General features: G+C 44.8%; 1 protein-coding gene across 4 annotated transcripts in view; it reads right to left on the reverse strand.

The window, feature by feature from the left end:
- The window catches only part of PITPNC1 (phosphatidylinositol transfer protein cytoplasmic 1), a 243,799-nt gene that overhangs the window by 71,446 nt on the left and 146,646 nt on the right, over window positions 1-25,707 (reverse strand). For all 4 annotated transcript variants that reach the window (XM_027625150.2, XM_027625152.2, XM_035724538.1 and 1 more), the window contains exon 5: window positions 16,128-16,199. In XM_027625150.2, coding sequence (XP_027480951.1) covers window positions 16,128-16,199 — 72 coding nt within the window. The remainder of the gene's footprint in view (window positions 1-16,127; window positions 16,200-25,707) is intronic.

A 25,707-nucleotide genomic window follows, 5' to 3' on the forward strand; every position in this document is an offset into this window, starting at 1 on the left:
AAATATATCCCTTCGTTAACTTCTTCATCTGCAGCTGCTAATCAGAAGTCCACGGTCAGGGTTACTGTTATCCCTTTGTGTGCTGATCGGTCTTCCCTCTGAGGTAGCTTGTAATGGCTTTTAAAAATCGTCGATACTCTGGAGTTTCATTACAATGTGACCTATCCAAGGCAAAAACCTGAATTATCTCAGACCCCTGAACCAGTCTTCCCATCCCATTCTCAAATTGAATTTGGCACCCATGCCTCTCCCTCTTCCGAATTCCCCCTTTTCCTATTTCTGCTGCCACTGCTTTCCTTAAGATCCGGCTTGTGTTCTTTCCCATCTGATCTACTGCAAATCCCCTGTTTTCTCAAACTAGCCTCTCCCTGCATTACAATCCTGCCTTTCCTTCTGGTCCCATCCTCCCTCCTGTATGCTTTACAGCACCTTCCACGTTATGCTGCAATGACAGGACTCTTGCTCCCCCGCCCCCAAACTGACAGACAATTCCTGGTACCAAATAGATGCTCAACACACATTTCTCATGCAACGAATTGATCTTCTTTCAGTGCAAAATAAAAAACTCCCCAGATCCCCACTGGGAAGTTAAGACAAAGGGATCGAGGAAGACAACTGGTATTCACTGAACATCTATCAACTGTAGGAAATGTGATACAGGTAGCTTTATCAATTATTTGGTTCAGAACGTTCATTATCATTTAAAAAACCGATCCAAGAGGGTAAGGAAAATCCAGGGGGAAGAATCTGCATAACATGTGACTTTACTACACCTCTAGGTTAGAAGGAACAAACAGTCTTTCAACCAGAAGACTTTACATTCTTGTCAGTTTAGAATAATATGGTTGGAGACAACCCAGCTTTACTTATTTAAAGTAAATCAAGGTCTGTTGAAAACAGCTCCAGCTCCTCCAGCTTTCGAGGCTGGTGCTGACTGCCCTTGAGACAAAGTGGGACTCTTCAAGTACATGACCCCAACTTTGCAGCAGGAGAAACCTGTTCAAGTTCCTGAAGGTTTTGCCCAACAGAACCACTTCTTGACTTTGTCCAATGTAACCAAACACCTCTTATCTGCAGGGCACTGACTTGGTACAAGATAAAACATATAGAGTTTAAAAAGTCCTCTACATTGGATGTCCCTATTTGTACAAGTACGTAACGATAATGTTGACCCACTGTACATTCTGTTCCTCAACACCCCAAGGTGCAGACTTACAAAGTGGGCATCAGGGCAGCTGGAGAACCGACCTCACAAAAACACACAGCTTCCAAAAATCTGTACCCAGAGGAAGTCACTAATTAATTTTTATCCTGAGCTGCATGAGAGGATATTTTTCTACAATAGTAAGATTTTTCAAATAGTAAGAGCAAATCTTAGGAAGAGGAAGCAATATGCAGCTACATGAACTCTTAACCGAAGCAGGATATTAGGCCACCCCCAGGGATCCCATGACCACCTTTTTTTTTTTTTAAAGCAAAATTGTTTTCTATTTGAAACAGCTACAAAAGCCCTCAACAAAGGCGTATCATGTGTGCAACTGGTGGATCTGGTATAACATCATCTATTTCAAGAGACCCAGATGGTTCTAAGCAAATTTAGCCGGGTGTTGAAAACAAGGCTTCATACATAAATCAAAATTAAGTTACGAGAAAAATCAATCTTTCCAGTGTCCTTCATTCCTAAGGACCTTCCTTAGTATGTTTCATATTTCATTTCAATATTTCACCGTAGTTTTGACGTGCCAACCAAGGTGAGTTTGAGTTTAATAACAAACTCAAACTCATGACAGATTTCTGATTTCCTCTGAACCTAGGTATGAGTGATAATAAAACATTTCAGCACCAAATGGTCAATTATCTGGTTTCACCCCTGAGTCTCTACTCCGTGACGGCATTTCGTTCATGCTTTTCAACATCTATTTATTAATAATCTAATTGGCAGAGCTAAAGAAAATTGAAATTACCCTTCATCATGGTCTGCATATTCCACAAGTATTTATGACTGTCTCTTTAAAGGGCTGGAAACAAGATGGAAGATTTTCAGATGCAGCTCTATGAAGTTTATATTTAATAAGTTTATGTGCCAAATAGCTGTAAAGTCTGATGGGCTATAAACAGGCCTTCAGTAAGTATTAGTGCGGAAATATGATTGAATTATGATTTAGCAGCTTAGTATTAGTCAGACAGAATTGCTATTAGTCTTAGAAGATCAAGTACAGAATTTGGTGTGCAAGAGCTGACCTGCTGCTTGGTTAAAACACAGTCTGTGTACAAGGAGAGAACATGTGGAAATGGTGCACTCACTGCAAAGGGAAAAAAACGGCTTTTAAACCATGTCCACTGGAAATCATTAACTTCTTTTCCATAAGGTCAGCCCCTGTCATCCCCTTGCCGCCGCCCCCCGCCCCCGTTTTTTTAAAGACTAAAATACTAGCAGAGACTTTGTCCTTGGAGGTATTTATCAGCGAGATGACATCCAGGGATTTTAGAGAGAAATCCGTTTTACCAAGATGATGGCTCTGAACCCGTTAGTGGAGAAGAGTCACCTGTTCCTTTTCTAGAGCTCTATCAAGTCATTCACTGCACAAGGAAGACAGTCAGTGCCGGGGGAAAAGTTAACACACCACCTTCCAGGCCTGAACAACTGAACAGCTTATTAATCAATGACTGCTCTTTGGCAGAAGCCAGTTCAATGTTCACACTTGACATGCAAACATTATTCGGTGCTTAAATTCACTATTCAGACATCTCGATATCCTGTACAGGAGGACTCATGCTGAAGTCACACTGAATCTAAGACATTACCAGTCACAGCACCCCCTGCCCCCCCCCAAAAGGCTACCAGTTATAATTGCACAATGCCATCAACTCCAACACACATTTTATTTTTAGGGTGGTTAAAAAGTAAAAATCAATGGTCACCTTAGACTTGATGAGACACGGAAATGCCAGTTACAGCTACCATGTTGAGAACCTACTATGTGGACCAAGCACCACTCTTAGCCCTTTTCATTATTAACACATTGAATCTTCCCAAGTACCCAATGAGGAGGAACTACGGTTAAACCCATTTATGGGTCACAAAGAGGTGAAGTAACATGCCTTAACCAGCAAAGCAGCTGACCCAGGAATCAAACCCAACTGCAGCCTGCCTCCCTCCACCATTCTGCCGCCATCCTGCTGATGACTATTTTGGAACAACAAGACAGGTGTCTGTCACCTCTTGGAGCTGCCAAGATGTGCCAATGAAGATCCCATACAGGTGAGTGAGAGCCAAGGTTAGGACTGGTTCTTAAACCAGAATTCCCAACCTCCAGCCAACAGACCACCAGACAGAGGGTTCAGGGCTCCAGCCTGTGATCACTCCCTCCTCCACCTTGGAAAAGGGAACTTACAATCTCCCAGGGACATGTGTCCTTTCAGCTTATGTCCAAGGATGCCCCATTCTGGATGGTTGAAAAAGAGGAGAGACTGCAGACACTGAAAATGTGAGAACAAGCACCTTTCCTCCGAAAGAACTCAACTAACTTCTCTGCCTGTAGATCCCTGAGAGTCTAATTCTGAAGTGGTTTTCATGAAGCATAGCTAAAGTGAAAGAGGAGAAAAGAACCACTGTTTATGGAGTATCTGACATGCATCCTCTCGCCAAATCCTCCCAATAACCTCCTGAAGTGGGTGTTGTGTTCCCCTTTTCACAGCTGGGGAAGACTTACCGTTGACTGCCTGAGCCCTGCTTTGGACCCTGCCTGGTTCAAGGTTGGTGAGTTCTCTGAATCTAGTACAATATCCTGCTAAATGGGCCTGGCCAGCTGCTAGCTTTGGGCAGATTGCTAAAGTGTCCTCATCCAGGATGCTCCCAGACCCAAAGATTGCTGGTCACCATCAGGTGTAAGCAACACATTCACTGAGGTACCAACAACTGGGCTCAACAAACAAACACAAAGCTCTAGGTAAATAAATAGGAAAACTGCCTTATTTTTTTTAAGATTTTATTTATTTATTTGACAGAGAGATAGAGAACAGAAGTAGGCAGAGCGGCAGCAGAGGGAGAGGGAGAAGCAGACTCCCGGCTGAGCAGAGAGCCTGATGCGGGGCTCGATTCCAGAACCCTGGGATCATGCCCTGAGCTGAAGGCAGATGCTTAACTGACTGAGCCACCCAGGCGCCCCAAAATTTTCACATTTAAAGTTGAAATCCCTTCCGCTCCTACTCCAAGTTGGCAGCTATTGCAAATTTGTTGTGAACCTGGTCCATATTTTGATAAACTTTGTATTTCATACAATATGTAAAGGTATCCATAAACAAAATACACTTAAATGATTTTAATGGTTACCCACACTGAGGTTTCTAAACTCCTTCTGGAGCTTCTTTTTTAATATGGAGTGAGGTAGGGATCAAACATTTCATTTTTCCATTTGAAATGTCAATTGACTCAAACATTATTTTCTGAGTAAATCACCCAGTGTCCTTTCTCCCTATTAATTTGAGATGCTTTATCTACTATGTATCAAACTCCCATTATCAGCTTAGATCTACTTCTGTCTTTATGTCAATACCACGCTCTTTTAATATGGTTTTGTTATCTGGTGGGATGAATCTCCTCTCCTCTTTTTTTTTTTTTTTTTTTATGAGAGAGAGAAAGAGAGTGCTAGTGCGGCAGCGGTCAGGGGGCAGAGAGAGAGGGAGAGAGGGAATCTTAATCAGGCTCCATGCCCAGTGTGGAGCTGGACACGGGGCTCGATCTCATGACTCTGAGATCACAACCTGAGCCAAAATTAAGAGTCAGATGCTTAACTGACTGAGACACCCAGGTGCTGCTCCTCTTTTTGTTCTTTGTCCAAAATTTGTTCTTGCTATTTTTAGACTTTTTTTTCCTTCATTTTAATTTTACAATCAATTTATGACAATCCTGTTGGGGTTTTGAATGGAATTACATTTAATTTGGAAATTAATTTAGAAAATGGCTAATTCTTCATTGTATTTAGTTTTCCCATCCAGGAATATGGAGTATTTATCATTTAATCAGGTCTTTGTTATGCCCCTTTAGTTTATAAAAGTTAAATTGTTCCTAGGTACCTTAAAGGTGTCTTGGTATTAATCATGCTATCTGACCTTGTATGAGCTTTAAATGCATTTGAAAAGACAGATGATTAAATGAGCAATTATTAGCCAGCCTGACAAGTGCTGTAGGGAGGGAGGCACAAATATGGTAGTATACAAACATCTAGAGAGGCAGTAGCCTGGGCTCTAACCCTTAGCAGAAGGGCACCCTTAGAAGGCTAGTCTCAATCATCTCCATCTGCCTCTTCAAAACCTCAGGAGACAGCCTATTATGTGAAATTACTCAGAAAGAACCTAGGGTTTCTACAATTCAAAAAGATTTCCAATTCATAAACATCTTTTGGGTGAAGAGAATCAATGTTGATGCTTGTAATAGTTATGAGTAGGCTAATTTTTTTCCTGTGTCATTAACGAAATCAGGATATCACTGGAAAATGGGGCACCTGGGTGGCTCAGTCGGTTAAGCATCTGCCTTTGGCTCAGGTCATGATCCCAGGGTCCTGGGATGGAGTGCTCAGCAGGGAGTCTGCTTGTCCCCCTGCCCCTCCCCCTGCTCATGCTCGCACTCTCACGCTCTCATATAATAAGATAAAAATTTTAAAAATCTTAAAAAAATGGGTATCACTGAAAAGAAAGAGGACTAAAAACTTCTGCTTCATGGCTACAAAAAAAGAAAAACGCAAGACTCATTGTGTAACCTTTAGTAAGTTATCTGACATTTCATTGCAACATTGTGCATAGTTCAATTTTTATATGACTTTTTTAAAGAAAAAAACCCGCATATATAAATAAAAATTTGTTTTTGGTTATGCCATGTGAGAGTAAGACACATTGGCTGATTCTTCATTCTTGAATATGTCAGCACGTATCTCCCAGGAACAAAAACATTCCATATACACACATGTATACACGTGGGGGTAAAGATCACAGGCAAGCAATTTAATATTGCCTCAATACTGTACCTTATTACCTAATATATAGGTCCAGACTTAGGTTTCCCCAAATGTCCCAAGAATATCTCTTCTTGTCCTCTGCACTGGCCCATCCCCCCTTAATTCAGAATCTAACCATGGCTTTGGGCCTCAAATTCAGTAGCTGAATTACTTTAGTCTTTAATCTGGGGCAGTTCCCTAGGTTCATGGCATGTTCTTTTAAAAAGTTGTGGCTAGCTGTTTTGTAGAATGTCTTTCAATATTTATTTGTCTGATTGTTTCCTCCTGATTGATTCAGGTTAAACATTTTTGGTAAGGATAATCCACTGGGATGCTGTGTTCTCCAGTGTGTCACAATGGGAGGTACACTGTCAGTGTGTCCTATTACTGGTGATGCAAAATTTGCTTACTTGATGGTATCCACTGGACTCCTCCACTGTTTGTAATTAATACATAATCTCCGGGGTGATACTTTGAGACAGGGTGAATTCCTGTTGCCCAATACCGCTTCATTCAATGGTTTTAGCATCTATTGATGACTCTTGTTTGAGCCAATTATTACTGTAATAGCTGTAAAACGGTCACCTAGACCTTGATAGTTGGCCTTCCTTTCCTAGCCCTGATTTCTGGTTTCCCAACCATGATTCAGCCTTGTCCCTTTGATTATGCTGCTTCTGACCAGTTTGGTAAACTGTCTTCCCAACCCTTAGTACTAAAAGTCAAGCCTTTCTGGATTTACCACAGCGTCAGTGAACCAAGCCTCGACAGAAAGCAAATACTACTTTAAGCTATATCTATTAATATAGCCTGACTATTCTGACTATAACTTTGAGAATTACAAAGCTAGCTGGATAGATGCTGCTTTCGCTCACATGTCTTTTACATCCAGCCTCTCAGATCACAAATTGTACCACAAATAGCAAAGGCACCGTCTTAGGGAATCAAACATGATCTGTTTCCCATTGTCCTCAAAATGATACTATTAGACACCGAGTGAGCAAGGACATTGACTTTCCACTTCATGAACCAAAGTGGATAATAATCCTTCAAAACTGCAAATGGGGGTGTTTTGTACAACCTTTTTAGCACGTACTGATTTATTAGAGAAAATTGCAGATTTTGTAGGTGGCTGGTTATAATATAAGGTTAAAAACAGAACCATAAAAGTTGAAGACACCAGAGATCACATCTAAAAACAAAGCAAATGTTTTTTTTTCTTTCTGTAAGCCTCAATGAGAAGCCATTTGAGGAAAAGATAATCAGCTTCAGAGACCTGTAAATACGGATTCTAGAGTTCTCACCGCCACCTTACTGTACAAATTAATTTTAGCAAACTTTGAAATCTGTAAATAAATTATTTTACCTTACATCCATCCATGTTGCCCTCTTGATGTTAAAAATACAAAAGTAGTACTAATAATGAAGCAAACTTCATGATGACTCTTGCAATAATAAATCCTCAATAAGCAGAGTTCTTATGATAAAATTCCCTTTTTGTCAGTCTACCAGTGGAAGCTATTTGTGGTCACGAGGATAACATTTCTGGCCAATTCCCCAAGGCAATGCAAATTAGGCAAAGTCAAAGAATTGAAATGTTTACTCAATTCATCCAAAGAAGGCACCCACCCAAGAGAAGAAACTAGATTTCTCAGTTAATGAGATAATCTAATTCCCTAAAACCAAACCCAATTTTGTGATTAAAAATGAGTTGTTGTTGTTTTTTTTTTAAGATTTTTTAAAGTAATCTCTGCACCCAATGTGGGGACCGAACTCACAACCCCGAGATCAAGAGCTGCTTGCTCCACTGCCCAAGCCTCCCAACTACCTGGAAAATGAGTCTTGGAAAAGATAACAGCCAGAAGCTGGACTTGAAAGCCATGGGAAGGGAAGGTCCTTCTCAGGACCAGGGTGCTCTCTCCAACCTGGAGCTTTGGAGCTTTCTTTTTGCTATCACTTCTCTCCCTAGATAACCTGCCTCGTTTCATGCCCTGAATCGTGGCCTACACCTCTCTCTGAACCCCAGATCCATACATCCAACTCCTTAGCTGCTGTTTCCACTTGTAAGTCTCAATGGCACCTCAAACTGATTGTGTCTCAAGTAGAACTCTTGATTCTCTCCCCTGCTCCCCCACCATGCCAATCAGGGTCAGTAGACAAGGCTGGATATCCTGAGGTCAGACTTCTTAGCGCATGCAGTCCGACAGAAAATCAGTCTGTTTCCAAAAATACATCTATCCTTGCTGCCTTTATCCACTGTCTCTCTCTAGCCCAAGCCACCATTACCTTTGGTCTGGATGACTGCAATCACTTGCCAACTAGACTCCCTGCTTCCCATCCTGCTTTCTTACCCCCCATTCTCCACAGAATGGCTGGAGAAAACATTTAAAAACATAAATGACGTAAAGTAACGTGGTCTCTTAAACTGGATTCTAGAACAGAAAAAGGACTTTAGTGGGAAAATCTGGTGAAATCTGAACCAGGTCCGCAGTTTTGAGAAATGTAACAGGGTCATATACAATGTCAACGCTAGGGGAAGCTGGGTAAAACGTACATGCGAACTCTCTGTACTATCTTTGCAAATTTAGTGTAAATTTAAGATTATTCCAAACCAAAAAGTTTATTTCAAAACCCCATAAATACCATGTTTTGCCTTTGTTTAAAATCCTTGCATAACTTCCCACTGTACTAAAATCCAAACTCTGTGCCATGGGCTCATAGGTCTTACATCATCTGGCTTCCAATACTTTTTTTTTTAACGTTTGTTTATTTAAGTAATCCCAGTGTAGGGCTCGAACTCACGACCCTGAGATCAAGAGTCACAAGGTCTTCCTACTGAGCCAGCCAGGCGCCCCTGATACTTAAAAGAAAAAAAAAAAAAAAAACCCACAAAACTCATTTCCTACCAGCTAATGCTCTGGCCACTGGTTTTCTGGAATGTGCCAGGCCGTGTCAGAGGCTGAGGCCTTGGCCTTTATTGTCCCTTTATTAGCTTGCTAGGGACGCCGTAACAAAATACCAGAGACTGAGTGGTTTAAACAACCTAATCCTATTTTCTCAGAGTTGTGGAGGCTCAAAGTCCACAATCAAAGCGTTGGCAGGTTTAGTTTCTTTGAGACATCTCCCTTCGGACGGCAGGTGGCCATCTTTTTGCTGTGTTTCTCATGCGGTCTTCTCATAGGGTCTTTCCTCTGGGCTCATGCGCCCTGAGTTTTGTGTGTCTAAGTTTTCTCTTCTTTAAGGCCAACAGGTTGGATTAGGGCCCATCCCAATGGCCTCATTTAACTTAATCACCTCCTCAGAGCCTGATCTCCAAACACAGTGATATTCTGAGGTACTTCAACGTAGGGATTCTGGGAGGACACAACTCAGCCCCTAACAATCTCCTGTCCTGGACAACCCTGCAGATGGTTGGCTTCTTCCATGCTCACATCTCACCTGGACCTATCACCTCTTCTGAGAGGCATTTCCTGACCACTTGGCTTCAAACCGAGTACTCCCTCCACCCTATTTCTTGTCTGCTTTGCATTGACTACAGCTGGAATTGTTTACTTGCTTATTATCCGCTTTTCCCCACTCCAGGAGTAGTAGAGGCTTTGTCTGCCTTATTGCTGTATCCTCACTGCTTCTTGTAAATGCCTGGCCCATTAGCACTCAACATTTGTTGAACAAGAAATGGCTTATTGGCAATTCGGACAAAAGCAGAGCCTCGTTAGGAGATCATCAATACAGTTAATTCCCGGGTATGACCGTAACAGAAGGAGCACCTAGTATTCTCATGGCACTTTACAGTTTATGAAGTGTTTCCAGGTAAATGAACCTGTCTGAATCCTCCACGCTGTGAGGCATTATTTACTCTATTTTCTTGATAAAGAAACCATTGCCTAAGGTCACGGCGCAGCTGAGACCTCAATACTGATCTTTCTGTTTCACAAAGAAGAACTTTGTGTTCTTTGATTACAACTAGAAACTAAATAGATTCACATACCACTTTTAGGGAGCCTCCAAGGAAGGTTCTGTGAAGGACCAGACTCACGCTTCCAGGAACTAAGCTGGACATTCTTTCCATCTACTCAGAGGAGTTTTGTTGCTGAGGAATAATGGCCAAACAAGAATAAATACGGTGCCCTAAGGCCCTTTTCTTGTGTGTGTGTGTGTGTGTGTGTGTGTGTGTGTGTGTGCGCGCGCGCGCGCGGTGCTGGTGGTTATATAAACATGCTTTTTGTAAGCTATTCTGTTTCCAGGGATATGAAGAAGTGAAGAAATTGGGAGTACCTGATTTCCTAAGTCTTCACAGTTGATTTTATTTTTTTTATTTTTTTTAAGATTTTATTTATTTATTTGACAGAGAGAGACAGAGAGAGACACAGCGAGAGAGGGAACACAAGCAGGGGGAATGGGAGAGGGAGAAGCGGGCTTCCCGCGGAGCAGGGAGCCTGATGCGGGGCTCGATCCCAGGGCCCTGGGATCATGACCTGAGCCGAAGGCAGATGCTTAACGACTGAGCCACCAAGGTGCCCCCACAGTTGGTTTTATTTTATTTTTTTAATTTTTTAAATAAATTTTATTATTATTTTTAAAGGTTTTATTTATTTATTTGTGAGAGAAAGAGAGAGCACAAGCAGGGGAAAGTGGCAGGCAGAGGGAGAAGCAGGCTTCCTGCTTAGCAAGTAGCCCGAGGTGGGACTTGATCCCAGGACCCTGGGATCATGACCTGAGCTGAAGGCAGATGCTTAACCGACTGAGCCACCCAGGCACCCCCACAGTTGGTTTTAAATAGCACTTAATATTGCCTTTTAAACCTGTACTTCTCCGCCTTGACCCCCCCTAAGATTCACCTGGGAGAGCTTTATAAATCCCAATGCTTGGACCCCACCCCCGACCAATGAAATCAGAACCCCAGGGGATGGGACAGTGGCATCAGGGAGTGCTAAAGCTTCCCAGGTGACTTTAATATGTGGCCTCCATTGAGAATCATTGGTCTAGATCCCCAAATTGGGGGGGGGGGGGTTGCATCTCCCCTCCATTAACTAGAGGATAGACTTTCTAAAACTGCAGACACTCCCAGTTGGAGAATTCGGCATTCCTAGAGGCACAGTGTTCTATCCTTCCTGTGGGCTGGCTGGTTGAGACCAGTCTGCACCCAGGACCAATTAAATCAGAATCCCAGACGGATGGAACTCAGCCAGGAGCTGTTGTTAAAATTTCTCAGGTAAGTCCAATGTGCAGCCAAGGTTGAGAGCCACTGCATTAAATGGTGCTGACTTTGTTTGGAAGACGAAATAAAGGCGAGTCTGCTCCCCATTAACCCGGCAGTAGCTGCCACATGTGTGCAAAGCACCTTCTCTCCCAGATCTAGATTTATGGCCTCAGACAAACAACAGAACCCTACCTTGGCATGGCGCCGTCTTCCCCAGCACTAATTAAAACCTAAATAATTCTCATTATTATGCGCATAAAATAAATGGGCTTCAATTTAAGACAACTTTCCCACTGTGTCCTGGTTAATGTAATCACAACTTACAGGTTTTCACAATCATAAATATGAGTTTTATTTTAACAAGGAGAAGATATTTATAGCCAGTCATCCCACTGCCTTTTTTTTTTTTTTACTAAAAATGGGGTCACGTAAAAAAATTACTTGTATGGTGATTGATAATGGGGTAACAAAATGTTCTCTATTCAGTCACTAATCAATATGATTATCACTAGTGTCTTTCCATTTAATTATTGCTTCTTATCGTCCGACATCAATTTCATTACCTTTTTGGCAGGTAGAGGAGGAAACAGGATGCAGATAATGGTATGAAGGATGCTTGCTGAATGATAAGACTATATACCCAGAAAATGCAAAGAAATAAACTGAGTTTATTAAATAATTTGGCAAAGCAACGAGACCGGAGAAATACCCATTACTGCACTACATTTTCTAGCAACTCTGCCTCCCACCAACAACTCCGTACTCCTCCCTAGACAGAAAAAGAGCATGCCAGCACATGAGATCTGCTTGAGGCTCTAGTTTTGAACCCCTGGACAAAGTTATCTTTTAATAATGAAAGTATTATTACATAAATATGTATTTGCCATGTTCTGATTTTGAAGCAGTAGCAAGTGTGAACGAAAACCAATAAAATCTTCCTTTTCTGCCTCCCTGGGACCAACCTCGAAGCAGCCGGGTGACCCAACAGCTGCTGTTGAATATGGAAATCGGAGGAAGGAGAATTGGCCAAGAAGTTTGATCAGGCCAGGGCTGGTCTGTCTGGTCCTGTGGCCTCCGAAGCAAGACCTGGGGATCTATGGAGTGGAGCCAGGCAGAGGCTGGGATGGGAACCTGGACAAACTGGGTGCCATGACAGAAAGATGTGGTGCGGGCCCCAGGGGTGGTCTCAAGGTCAGCAAGCTGGGGAGAAGGAGGCAATACAGAGGCTGACATTTCTCCCAGAGGAAGCAAATGGTGTTGACAAGGACCACCTACAAGCACCCAAGTGCTCAGTGCTTCTCTTATGGGCCAGACTAAATCTCAGGGAGCATGGACAGAGGGTGTAGATGGAGGATGCTGACGCCAACCATGGATCCTGACTTTCAGGTGGCTAACCTGGGATTTTAAGGTCCTACCAGAGTAGTAAAAAAGAACTTAGCACCCACCACAAAGGGATATGGGATAATAAAATGACAACCATGTGATCATGGTGACCCTGCACATCCCTTCACACCTCTACAAATGGGGCAGGTTTTACCTACTCATGACAGAACCACAGGGAAAAAGAGAAAGCACGGGAATGTGTTTATAAAGACTAAAAGACATTCGAAAACATTCCCCATACCATGTTTTCAGATTGGGCTGGCTAACACAGTTCAGGTGCGTCTGCTCTGTATCAGCCTTTCCCTGATGGTCCTCAGCTACATCAAAAAGTCAAAACAGTCAAGCCCCTTTCAATATCAAGGGTCCGGCGATTGTTTAAAGAAGTACACTTAAGTATGGAATACAGTGCAGCCATTTAAAAATCATACAGGGAAGGATACCTCATGACATGTTAAAAACAGCATACTGGGGCGCCTGGGTGGCTCAGTTGGTTAAGTGACTGCCTTCGGCTCAGGTCATGATCCTGAAATCCCAGCATTGAGTCCTGCATCGGGCTCCCTGCTCGGCAGGGAGTCGGCTTCTCCCTCTGACCCGCCCCCCTCTCATGCTCTCTCTCTCTCTCTCATTCTCTCTCTCAAACAAACAAATAAAATCTTAAAAAAAAAAAACAAAACCAACATACTGTGTGATTCAGTTTTGGGGGAACTGGCTAAAAAATAAATTCATGGTGATCTGCACCATGAACATGAAGTGCTATCCACAGTAATCTCGGAATCATAGAAAAACTATTGGTTTTTCTTTTCTTTGGGGGGGGAGGGGTGCTCTTTTGCATTTCCTAAGTTTTAATAACCATGTATTAATTTTCCAATCAGAGAAGTCATTATTTTACAAGGGTTCAAGTTTAAGGATGGTGTAACATTATTTTAGACGTTGAGGTTTTGATGTAGTTGGCCACCAAAGCACCTCTTATTTCAGGCTGCTGACAAGGATATGGGCCTAAACTTTTCCCTTGAGGTTACCAACCACTAAGGGATGCTAACCATTGGGGATCCTGAACCGATTGGGGGAGAGTACCCCAGCCAGTTGCATTCTTCTCTCCCCTGGAAAGTTCAGGAATTCTGGAGAAGGCATTCAGCTGGGACGGCTGGTGACATCTAATAATCAATATTGGGTCAAATTCTGAGATCTGGTGTGTGCTATTCTGACCTGAGTCTCTCCAACCAGGGGTTAGCAAACTTTTTCCAGGTAGTAAATAGTTTAGGCTTTATGGGCCATATGAACTCTGTTGCAAGTATACAACTCTGCTGTTGTAGCAGGAAAGCAGCCTTGATAATACCCAAGTGAGTGTGGCTGTGTTCCAGTTAAACTTGATTTACAAAAAAAGTAGTCCGCCGACCCCTGATAAACTCCAGGTTTCTTAACTTAGTTCAAGAAGATGAAGTGACCAGGTACAAGCCATGTCAGTCCCTGCAAATACAGTAATATCCCCTTATCCGCATTTCGCTTTCCATGGATTCAGTTACGTTTGGTCAACCGAGGCCTGGAAGTAGATGAACCTCCTTCTGACCTATCTTCAAAAGGTCAACAGCAGCCTAGTGGTAGGACACTATGCCTACGTCATTCACCACACTTCATCTCATCACGTAGGCATTTTATCATCTTACATCATCACAAGAAGGGTGACTAAAGTACAGGAAGATATTTTGAGAGCGTGAGAGAGATCCTATTCATATAACTTTTACTACAAAATATTGTTCTAATTGTTCTATTTGATTGGTGTTGCTCTTAATCCCTTATTTGTGCCTAATTTATAAGTTAAACTTTATAATAGGTATGGATATATAAGAAGAAACAGGTGTATATGCCGTTTGGTATTATCTGTGGTTTCAGGCATCTAGTGGGGGTCTTGGAACGTGTCCCCCACACGAAAGGGGGGACTACCGTGGAGAGGTCATGACTGAATGCTGCTTTTTAAGGTCTTTCCAGCTCTGAGGGTTTAGCAGTGTCAACTCTGCGATGAAGGGAGGGAAGCCCATTATCATGCTTATGTTTTTATTATGTTGGTTCTTCCTCCAGCTAAGCTGTGAGTACCTGGAGTTTGAGAAATGAGTCTGCATTTTTAATACCTGCATGCAACCCATACATACTCATACTCCAAAGAGAAGGTGCTTGATATGCCCTTGCTGAATTCTGCATGAAGGAATGAGTGTCCTCCCACACCAAGCTGCTGTGAAACAGAGCTCTTGAGTGATGCCCCTTGGGAACCACTCTAGCTCTGTCCAGGCAGACTCCACTTTGAAAAGGACAACTTGTGTTCCCCCACAAATATACCTGTAGCTTCCAGAAGAATCTGTTCTTGCCATAGGCAGGAGCTTTCTTTCTTTCTTTCTTTTTTTTAAGATTTTATTTATTTATTTATCAGAGAGAGAGCACAAGCAGGGGGAGTGGCAGGCAGAGGGAGAAGCAGGCTCCCCGCCGTGCAAGGAGCCCGATGCGGGACTGGATTCCAGGACCCTGGGATCACGACCCGAGCCGAAGGGGTCACCTTGTCAGGAAACGCTCTCTTGACCATTTTGACACAGTCTTAATCTTCATCTTTCTCCACAAAAGCAAAGCATGTAAATGAAGTAGAAATTAATAGGTGAAGCTCTGCAGCTTCTAGATCCAGGCTCTTCCCTCAGTGGGTCCCAATGGAACCCAGAACCCAGTCTTAGGGTGGGGCTCTTGACAGGACAAAACATCCACTCCCAAAGTGAAGGCAACTCAAAATGACACTGCTCCAACAGAAAGAGGCTGGGGGAAAAGCCAGGTCAGAAGATGGATTCTCAGCAATACTAATAAAGTACGGGGCTGATCTACAAAGACTCGGCTTGTCCCATAAGGTAAGTAATTTGCAGGAGGGGTACGCTGATTTTAACATGGGATATGTGTGTATTAGTGTATATATGTGAACGTTATCATAGTCCAGAAAATCTATACAGTATGCACACATATATATTTGGTAGTATTCATTTTTCTTTTTTTTTTTTTAAGATTTTATTTATTTGAGAGAGAAAGAGAGTGAGCACGGGGAGGGGGAGGGACAGAGGGAGAAGCAGACTCCTCACTGAGCAGGGAGCCCAACACGGAGCTCAACCCCAGGACCATGGGATCACGACTTGAGCCAAAGGCAGACACTCAACCAACTGAGCCACCCAGGCATCCCTGTACTCATTTTTCTAAGTAAATGTTAATAGTCACTGAGAAGATGTATGCTCAATCCAGTGATCCGAAAGCAAATCCTGGAATTCAAGGTTCCCACCATCCCCCTCAAACGCCAATGACGATCATTCTAGGTCACCGAGATTTCTGCACAGAGGCCCGTGGAAAGGACATAAAGATGGGAAGAAAGGCTGGACAACAAAGAAATTCCAGGGAGAAATCCCAGGGAAATGGCCCCAGAAAGCAAATGCTAGAGCTTCTCTGAGGTCCCAGGCACAGTCATGACTCTGAGAGCCCAGGGGGTGAGGGCACAGTACGGAACGGGGGGCGGGGGGTGTGCGCGCCCTACTCACGCGGTCGTTGCTTCCTTTGTTGTCCTCATACTTGGTTTCTATATGAATGGAGAATTTCGGCAGAAAGGAACACTATGGGAAAAAAGTAAAGTTTCATTAGCATACCATTTTTCCTCTCTTCACATTCGCTGTATAGCCTCTGGATGGTATATGTAACCATCATGCTGGGAGCACTCCTCCCGATACTAGGTCAATATCCAAATTCAGACAGAAAGCCACCTTGGGAAACACGAACACACTTGCACCCAGAAGTCAGGCCAGAGTGAATGACCAAGCAATGGAAGGCATGCTGTCCATTTCTAAAAGGAGTATGTTCTGTGAGTCCTACGACAGGCTTTGGAAAAGCAAAGCCTGAAACAGGCAGTTCCAGTTCTGGGGTGCTTACCTTTGCAGGAGAGACTGTCACTGCTGGATACCTGGGGACCCAGCCTTAACTTTGATATAAATATTCATAGAAAGCAAGGGAGGTGGTATACAGTAGGAGAACTTTAAGATAACAAATTATTGACGTCAGACACACCTGGCTTTTGGTTTTGAGTTTATCACTTGACAGTGTGACTTGGGTCAAGTCATTTAACTTTGCTGAACCCCGGCAGCATGACAGGGTGACGTTTTGAGGGTTAAATGAAATCATGTGTAAAACACGTAAGTGCTGGGCACAGGGGAAGCATTGAACAAATGAGAGCAATCAGCATGAGGTTGCGGCCAAGCTCAATATAAAGGGCAGCCCCTCTTTTTGGCAGCATGGGGGAGAGAAACCCCAAAAGCACACTGCCCTACTGTTCCAGTCTCAGTGGGTCACACTCTGTGTATTAAGTAGATTTCAAGGGTGAAGGTAACTTGAGAAGAGGATTTTGATGGATGTTGATGTCACCTCCCTCCTGCTGGCACTGAGCTGGGCATTACCTTTCCCGGCCTCAAGAGATGGGATTGAAGACTAACGGGTAAAATGACCCAGCAACTCCACTGGGAGCTGCAGGTGTCAGAGAAACTAGCTGATACACTCACAGTCCTGAGTCTGGCTCCTTTACTTATTTATCCAATGCACATGGAGCACGTACTCTATATACCAGGCACTGGCCTAAGCGCGTTGAAGTTCTCATTCATTTATTCCTCATAAACATGCCACGAAGTAGGTACTATCATTATCATCCCTGCTTTAAAGATGAGGAAACGGGCGATCCATCGAGGCGGCGTGTTCTCTCTGCCGTGAGCTTTCTCGCTAGCTGAATTCAACTGGGTGAACTATGAGTGGCCGAGTCAGATCCACATCCACATCCAAACAAAGAAAAGATGATCCCGGGTCTAACCAGCACGTGGGTGAGCAGCAATCCAGTGATGAGCAACCAAAACAAAAGGAGGCACCACCTGAGAGTCAAGATATTCTACCTGATCAAGGGAAGGAAGTTGAAGGAGGACCTGTGGCTCAAGGACGGGACCTGGAAGCTGATCTCCAGGAGGCGCCTCAGGCAAAGGCTGGACGTGTAACTGAAGATGACCCTGATGTCAAGGGGCCAAGTCTACCCTTTTTAGAGCCCATTAAAATGCCAGAAGCAGGTGAAGGACTGCTCCAGATTTAAACAAGGACAAGCTGAAACATGCAAACTACTCTTATGTGGGGCACTTCACTGTTGAAATTCTCTCAATAAAGTTTTACAGATATTCCACAAAGAAAAAAAATAAATAAATAAAGATGAGGAAATGGAGACACAGAGAGGTTGAGTAAATGGCCCATGACCACACAGCTCGTAAAGAGTACGTGTCTGGATTACAAGGCCGGTGGCCTGGTCCCAGTGTCCACACTCTTAATCACTATCTCAAAGTGATTCTTAATCACTGGTTCTTAATCACTGGTTCTCAAAGTGGGGTCTCCAAACCTGCAGCAGCAGTAGCATCCTAGAACAGGTAAGAAATGCAAATTCTTGGGCCCAACCCTGTACGCACTGAATCAGAAGCTCTAGGGAAGGGGCTCAGGCATCTGTGTGTGTATGTATTTTAAAGATTTATTTATTTATTAGAGAGAGAGAGAGAGAACGAGAGAGGAGAGGCAGAGAGAGAGAATCCTCTAGCAGACTCTCTGCTGAGCACGGAACCCAACGTGGGGCTCCATTCCAGGACCCTGAGATCATGACCTGAGCCGAAATCAAGAGTTGATGTTTAACTGACTGAGCCACCCAAGCACCCTCCCAGGCATCTGTGTTTAACAAGCCTTCCAGGGGATGTAGATGCAGGCTTTCATCGGAACACCACCTCACTATACCCCACACATGGGAAGAAAACAGGGTGCATTATCTAAAATTCAGGAGTCCACAACACCTCACCCCATGTGCTTCATCCCTCCCAGTCCAGGATCCCCTTTCAGCACAGCTGAGAACGCTAGCAGCATGTGTACAAGAAGGCAGGGGCCTTGGATGTGCCATTGATAATTCCGACATCACATGGCTATGTGCATTCGGCATTCATCTGTCTTAATCCAGGTGAAACAAGCAAGCTGAACCGTGACTAAGGAAACACAGAAACAATCAATCCCAGTAATTGTCTTTATGGAGAATGCAGCTCTGTGATTATTTATTAACACCTTCTTTGCTGTCTCCTCTCAAAACTCTCACTCCATAGCTGCTGCCCTCAAGCACGCTGCCCCGGGGAGTTCCAAGGAGGGGCTGCTTGCTCATCACGAATCGAGACCCTGGAGGAATCGGAGCAGCTCTGAGCCCCACGGCAGAGCTCTTGATACGGGAACTTGGGGAGATGCACCTGCCGAGACCCTTTTAAAAATATCAAGCCTTCCAGCAAACTGATGGGTCCTTTTTAACCCATAATTCATAGGAGAATCAATGCAGTGCGTGCAGAGTGCCAGATGGCAGGAGAACAGAGTCGTCCTGGGCGGGGAGCTGGGTCTGGGTGCGTCAGAGTGGAACGTTCCAGAGGAGTTTTTATCGGTTGAACCCCTAAACCACTTAACTAAGGTCAAATAAATGAGTTTTAGCATTTGGGTATTAAGCCCAAATATGAAATGCAAAACTCTTATGCAAATTAGCAGATGCTGTTATTTTCTGAGTCAAGGACTTAGGTTATTTTCATATCAGAATGGTAACCCTGCCAGAGGCTGGGAGTGCACCTGGTTTGGCCAGGCAGTGGGGGAGGGGGGAACCCCTATGGGACAGGTCAACTCTAGGCTGGTCAGGGTCTTCTCCTGTAGCAGGGGTTGGGACTGATCATCGCCTTGGGATATCCGATGGCTGGTTTTCGGAGCTCTGGAGGTGTGGTGTCTCAAGTTAAAATCAGGAGTACCTCTGGCCTGGAGCACTTTCAGAGCTTTCACTAAAATCTTTCTGGCTCGAAGTCCATCTTGAGATCAGGTTCTGCTCACCCTACACAGGTTAGCTGCCCTAAAAACCCAACCCACTAAGCCTAGTAGAGCCTTAGCAGTTAAGCGAGGTTTTTCCTTCTTCCTGGCCGGCTTCTGAGGTTATCCTAAATCCCTTCCCTTCTCTAGACCCCCTGGGCTTCCCTCTTCCTCCCCTGCAGTGGATAATTTTGACTCATAGTTTTAATAAGACCATGTGATATAAACACCGTGAACGTCCCTCTCCTCCACTGCAGATCTGCTCATTTCTTTACACTGCTTCTTATTCTTTGTGAATCAGAGAAAGACGCTGCTTTCCGCACTCCCGTGGAAAATAATGTAACAAGAACTGAGACACAGGGGGCAGCAGACCAGGGCTCAGATCTGAGAGGTATGGACTTGAGCAAATTATTTTGGCTTTCCCAGCCTCTGTTTCCCCACAACAGAATGGGGACCACCCTTCTCTACTCTATAGGAGTGTTGAGAAGATCAATTAGATCATTCGGGTAAACCCTAGCACAGTGCCTGGCACAGAGCAGATGCACAACAAAAAATATTTGTAAGTCTCTTCTCTGGAAACTTGTTTCATTGATTATTTGCATTTTCTCCTGGCTTCCTTCCTGCAGCCTAAAAAAAAATATCATGACAAGTGTCATATTCCTAAAAAACAAGTATCAAGTTCCCTCAGTCATGTTCTTTCCTTCATCTACAATCAATCCCATTTCTCCTTGCGTCCACAGTCTAACCCGGGTGGCTCAGCGGGTTAAGCATCTGCCTTGGGCTCAGGTCATGATCCCAGAGTCCTGGGATCGAGCCCCACATTGGGCTCCTTGCTCAGCAGGGAGCCTGCTTCTCCCTCTCCCGCTTGCTCCCCCGCCTGTGTTCTCTCTCTCGCTATCTCTGTCAAATAAATAAATAAAATCTTAAAAAAAAAAAAGAGTAGCCCATGCTTGCTGTCTGCATTTTTCCACCTCTTACTCTTCTCAACCAGGGCAGTAGAGTATGGAAATGGCCAAGTGTTAGGGAATTTTCAAATCAGCATCGCTTTCCCTGTGCACACCCTGACGAACTCTCTACACTGTTCATGCGAGCCAAGAATTCCGCCTTCCTGAAAAGCAGCTCCTTCTCCGTCTTCCCTTCCTTCCTCCGCCCCTTCAGTGGACGAGTCCCCTGGGTTCTGCCTTCTGCCCTATTTTTTTGCTCTGAACCCTCTCCCTTGGTGATCTGAGCTGCCCCTCACTTTTCTGTGACCATGTTCAAACTGACATCTCTAACCCCGTCTGCTCTTCTCACGTGTCCAGCTGCCCACCGGTCATCCCCAACAAGAGTCCTACAGGCATCCAAACTGAAAGGTCCATACTGACTTCAAGTGTTCTCCTGCCCCGTACGAGTGTCCAAGGGCTGCCATAACAAACTGCTATGAGCCGTGCGGGTTAACACCCTCAGTTCTGGAGGCCAGGAGTCTAAAATCAAGGTGTTGACAATGTTGTGCTCCCTCTGAAGGCTCCAGGGAGAACCTTTCCCTGCCTCTTCCAGCTTCTGGTGGCCCCAGGTGTTCTTTGGTTTGTGGGTGCATCCCTCTAAGCTTTTCCTGTGTCTTCATATCACCTTCTTTTCCCTGGGTGTCCTCTTTTTATAAGGCACCAGTTACTGGATTTAGGCCTACCCTATACCTAGTGTGATTTCATCTCGCATCTCAAGGTCCGTGATTACTTACAGCTGCAAAGACCCTATTTCCAAAACGGTCACATCTGAAGTTCCAGGGGACATGAGTTTTGAGGGGACACTATTCAACCCACTACACTCACCTACCACATCCAATGAATGCCCACATCCTGCTGGCTCAGCTTCCCTCCTTAAAGGTAAGACCTAGAGTCTTCCATATCTGACCCTAACTTTCTTTATGGCTCTGCCCTATAGTCCTCCCACAGTCAGTCCCAGAAGACCACTCGTCATTCCCTGGAACACATCTGGCTGCCATGTTTTGTTTTTTGGGTTTTTTTTTTTCTGCCCACAGTTCTCTCAACCTGAAGTCTCCTTCCTAAATCTTACCCACAGACCATCTCACATCCCATGTCAGAATGACGATCCCATGTGTATAGGAAGCATTCTGTTCGTACCATTGTCACACACTTACCTCCTTTTCTATCTCCACAACTAGCTGACTGTGTGGCTGGCTCAGCAGCCAGAAGGTAAAAGCTACAACATTTCCTTCAGGGGGATTCCTCCCCACTCCCTGCTGTCACTGCCACAGTTCCCCAGACATTCGGGCCTTAAAGCTTCTGTTGCAGGTCCCCTTTCTGTGCCTAAGGGCTTTGATCCAGCTAGGAACATACCATCTCACCTGGTTACCCTCAACTGTCTCAAAGGGAGCACCTCACCTTCCAACCCTGGACTTTCTCAAAACACGTGGTATCCCCTAAAGATGCTGACACATTTCTATCAATGAGGGAGATTCCATATCACTGAAGGAAGTGTCAGGAGTGTGGGAGCAGAAAAAAGAATTGGGAAGCTTGATACCACCAACTGGAATGTGTCTCTCCTGAAGGGAGACATCAGGAGTGCCACGCATTGGCTAAAACTCGGAGGCGTCAAGGGATTCAGAAGACTCCTATGCTCCCTAGGGCACAGTCACTTGGGAGCACTGAACGCTTGAAGTCCCATGTGGCCCATGAAGGAAAGACTAAAACACTCGTGGCAGACAGAATTCTCAGGTGGCCCCCCCAAGACTCCCAGCCCTTGGGATACACACCTTGCTGGATCCCTCCCCTAAAGCGTGGGCAAGACCTGTGAGAATAACGGGATAGGAGCCCCCCTGATTAGATTACCAAGGTGATCAGATGATGTTACATTTTATGTAAGACTTCTTTTTTGAAGAAGCAGAGATTCCGGCCGCTTTGGAAGAAGTGAGCGGCCACGTGGTGAGATGGCCATGTAGCTAGAGCCAGGGAAGCTTCGAGAAGCTGAGAAAGACCCCTGGAGACCAGCCAACTAGAAAACCAGGCTTCTGTCCTATGACAGCAATGAACCGACACCCGCCAACCGAGGGGCCTGGAAGAGGACACTGAGCCTCAGATGAGATTGGAGCCCAGCCTAATGAAACTCTGAGCCAAGGCCTAGCTAACCTGGGCCCAGCACACTCTGAGATAATACATTTGTGTTTGAAGTTGCTAAGTTTGTGGGAAATTTGTTAATGCAGTGATAGAAAAACCAATAATACCACCTAACCTCGAGAATCACCCGTTTGGCTTTCATCCGCATAGAAAAATCACTCCCGTAGAAGTCTGAATAGGTCTCAGAAAAACAGGGAATCTGTGCTCTCCTAACTTAGTAGCTCCAGCTGTGATGTCAACGGCTTTGTCCATGACCACTACTTACGGCCCAGGGTGATGTTTGCCAGTAACTGATGGCACTAAGCTTTGCCAGGAGCGGGCATCCAGACGGAGCAGGACCCGCCTAGACCCATTGGAAGCAAGAATACAGTAGAAAGAATATAGGCTTTGGGGTGAAACAGACATTAGCTCAAACCCCAGCTGCTTTTCTCACAAACTGTGTGACTCCAAGGAAATTCCTCGATCCCTCTGAGCCTTAGTCTTCTCATCCATAAAACGGGCACGATACCAACCTCATCACTGTGGGGTGAAGACAAAATGCCCTAGCGAAGGGCCAGGCAGTGTCTGGCGAGACAGGTGCCCAGCCCACTGCACCCCTCCCCACGGAACCCCACAGGCTCTGTGGGAAGGAAAAGGCTGGGGTGGGGAGATCCCCACTTGCATACATGCACGGACACACGGGGAGGCTGTGGACTTGCAGGGACACCTGATGGGGCCTTCCCAAAACGTGGATGGTGGCCACGCCACAGAGCAGGTGTGCGCTCTCCCAACCTCACTCTGCCGCCTTCCCAGCTGTGTGGTTGAGGACACGTGCAACTGTCCAGCGACATCCTCCCTGTCTTCCTCTATCCTAAAGGCCTGGCACCCTGACCTCTGCCCCGCTTTCTTCAACCACCTGCCAACTTCAGGCAGGGAAACAAGAACACAACCAGGATCCCTGTGGACTCTCTGCTTTCCTAGATGTAAAAGGCTTTATGCCTGCTCGTTCACTCAGCCTTATCACAAAAACCGAGGCTCAGACAGGTTGAGAAATAGCATCAAAAAAAACAGCATCTGGGAGCCCCAGGGGTCCCCCGAGATGACCCTGCTTACAGGCGGAAGATTGGGGCAGTGACTCTGAGCAGCAAGATGAGGCAGGGAGAGAGGTAATAAAGTGCCCTAATCCCCTGGAGCCTGGGGGACCTCATGAGTCACTTCAGCCCCTCCCTGCTCTCCTTCCTCCCCTGGGCCCATTCAAGATCTGGAATCTTCTTTCTCATGAAAAATCTCCCCCCCCCCACCTCTCTTCTTGCCTAGAAAAGCAGCTCGGCCAGGAGAATCTAACAGATATTCACATTATTACATGCAGAGTTTGTTTTGCCCCTAACCCCCTAAAAATAGTAGCAGTGTCATGGGGAAATCAGAGAAATGAGGCAAAGCTCTCCTGTCATCTCCTCTTTGATTTTCTAGCTTAGATCCTCCAGGGCCAAAAGAGTCTCACTAGGGCTGCTATCATGTGTCCCTGCTACAACCAGCTTCTTCTGTACCCAGTACCTTTAATCTGCCTTCCATCCGCAATGGCAGACACAGCGCTCATCAGGTACCTGTGAAATCTCTAGCACCCAAAGCCAAATGTGCAGGAAAGCGAGGGTTCTTTGCAGAACACTGAAACGTGTGTACTTGTATCTCTGGGAAGTGATGAGAGAATCTGCAGTCGGGAAGAAGAATGCCAGGAAAAACAAGTGAAGTACCTGGGCTTCTGCGAGAATAATTTCCAGACCAAGCACTCCTGGGTTCATTGTCGGGAAAGGAGAGCAGCCTATGCAAAATGCACCGGCAGGGCTGGATTTTCAATTCACTACAGACATGCTTTGGAAAAATGAAAGAGCTATTTTTAGTCTAGTGATTGATTAGGGTTGCTATGGCAATAAGAAACACTTACGAGAAGAAAACTAAAATGTAAGCAACTCTTAAAGAGAAAAGGACAAGCCCATGGGAATTTCATAGTTTCTGGGTGGTGCTGGAAGCCCTTTCTGCAGGCCCTGCAGGTGCACAGGGAGAGTGGATGGTGGCTGTAGAGACCAGGTCTGGGGAGTGGAGTCGGAGGCTCTCTCGGGGGCTGCACCTCAGAGACGTGCAGCGGCAAGACTTCTGGAAGAATGAGCACCATTCATGATGAGGATCACCATTATGGTCATGCCATCCTCTCTCAGCTCCCAGAGCATGATGAAAACCATAAGCTAAAAGCGTATGGATCCTGCCCTCCATCAGTTTACCAAGTAAAGTAAAAAAATCACATTCTCTCTCACGGTAGATTTTTTAAACTTTCTTAATGATGCCTCATCTGGTGGGCTTGTTAAAAATGGACTCCAGGCCCCTGGACTGGTGACTTGCTCTCAGAAAGTCGGTGGAGCCCCCAGGGCCCATGCCTGAAGCCAGGACTTGATTGTTCTGTTCTTTTTTCTTTTCTTTTCTTTTCTTTTTTTTAAGATTTTACTTATTTAGGGGTGCCTGGGTGGCTCAGGTTGGGCGTCTACCTTCGGCTCAGGTCATGATCTCAGGGTCCTGGGATCGAGCCCTGCATCAGGCCCCCTGCTCAGTGGGGAGCCTGCTTCTCCCTCTCCTTCTGCCCCTCCCCACCACTTGGGCTGTCTTTCTCTCTCTCAAATAAAATCTTAAAAAAAAAAAAAAAGATTTTACTTATTTATTTGAGAGAGAGCACGAGAGCCCCTGTTCTTTTCTTTTTTAAAAAGCTTTTTCATATCCCATATTATTTACCATTTCAAGTCTACAGGTCAGTGGTTCTTAGTATATTCAGAGCTGTGTAACCATTAACAGAATCTAATTTTAGAATATTTTCTTTACCCTAAGAAAATGCCCCATACCCATGAGCAGTCACTCTCCACTCCTACCTCCCCATTACTGCACATCCTAAGCAATCACTAATCTACCTTTCTAACTCTCTCATTTGTCTCTTCTGGACATTTCATATAAACGAAATCATATCATATGTAGTATTTTGTGTCTGGATTCTCTGAATTAGCATCCTTTTTACGGCAGAGAAGTACTCCATTCTACGGATATACCATATTTACTTTATCCATTCATCAGCTGATGGACATTTGTTTCTACTGTTGGGCTA

Source organism: Zalophus californianus, chromosome 16 (assembly GCF_009762305.2).
Source record: "Zalophus californianus isolate mZalCal1 chromosome 16, mZalCal1.pri.v2, whole genome shotgun sequence".
In the NCBI taxonomy this organism is placed as follows: domain Eukaryota; kingdom Metazoa; phylum Chordata; class Mammalia; order Carnivora; family Otariidae; genus Zalophus; species Zalophus californianus.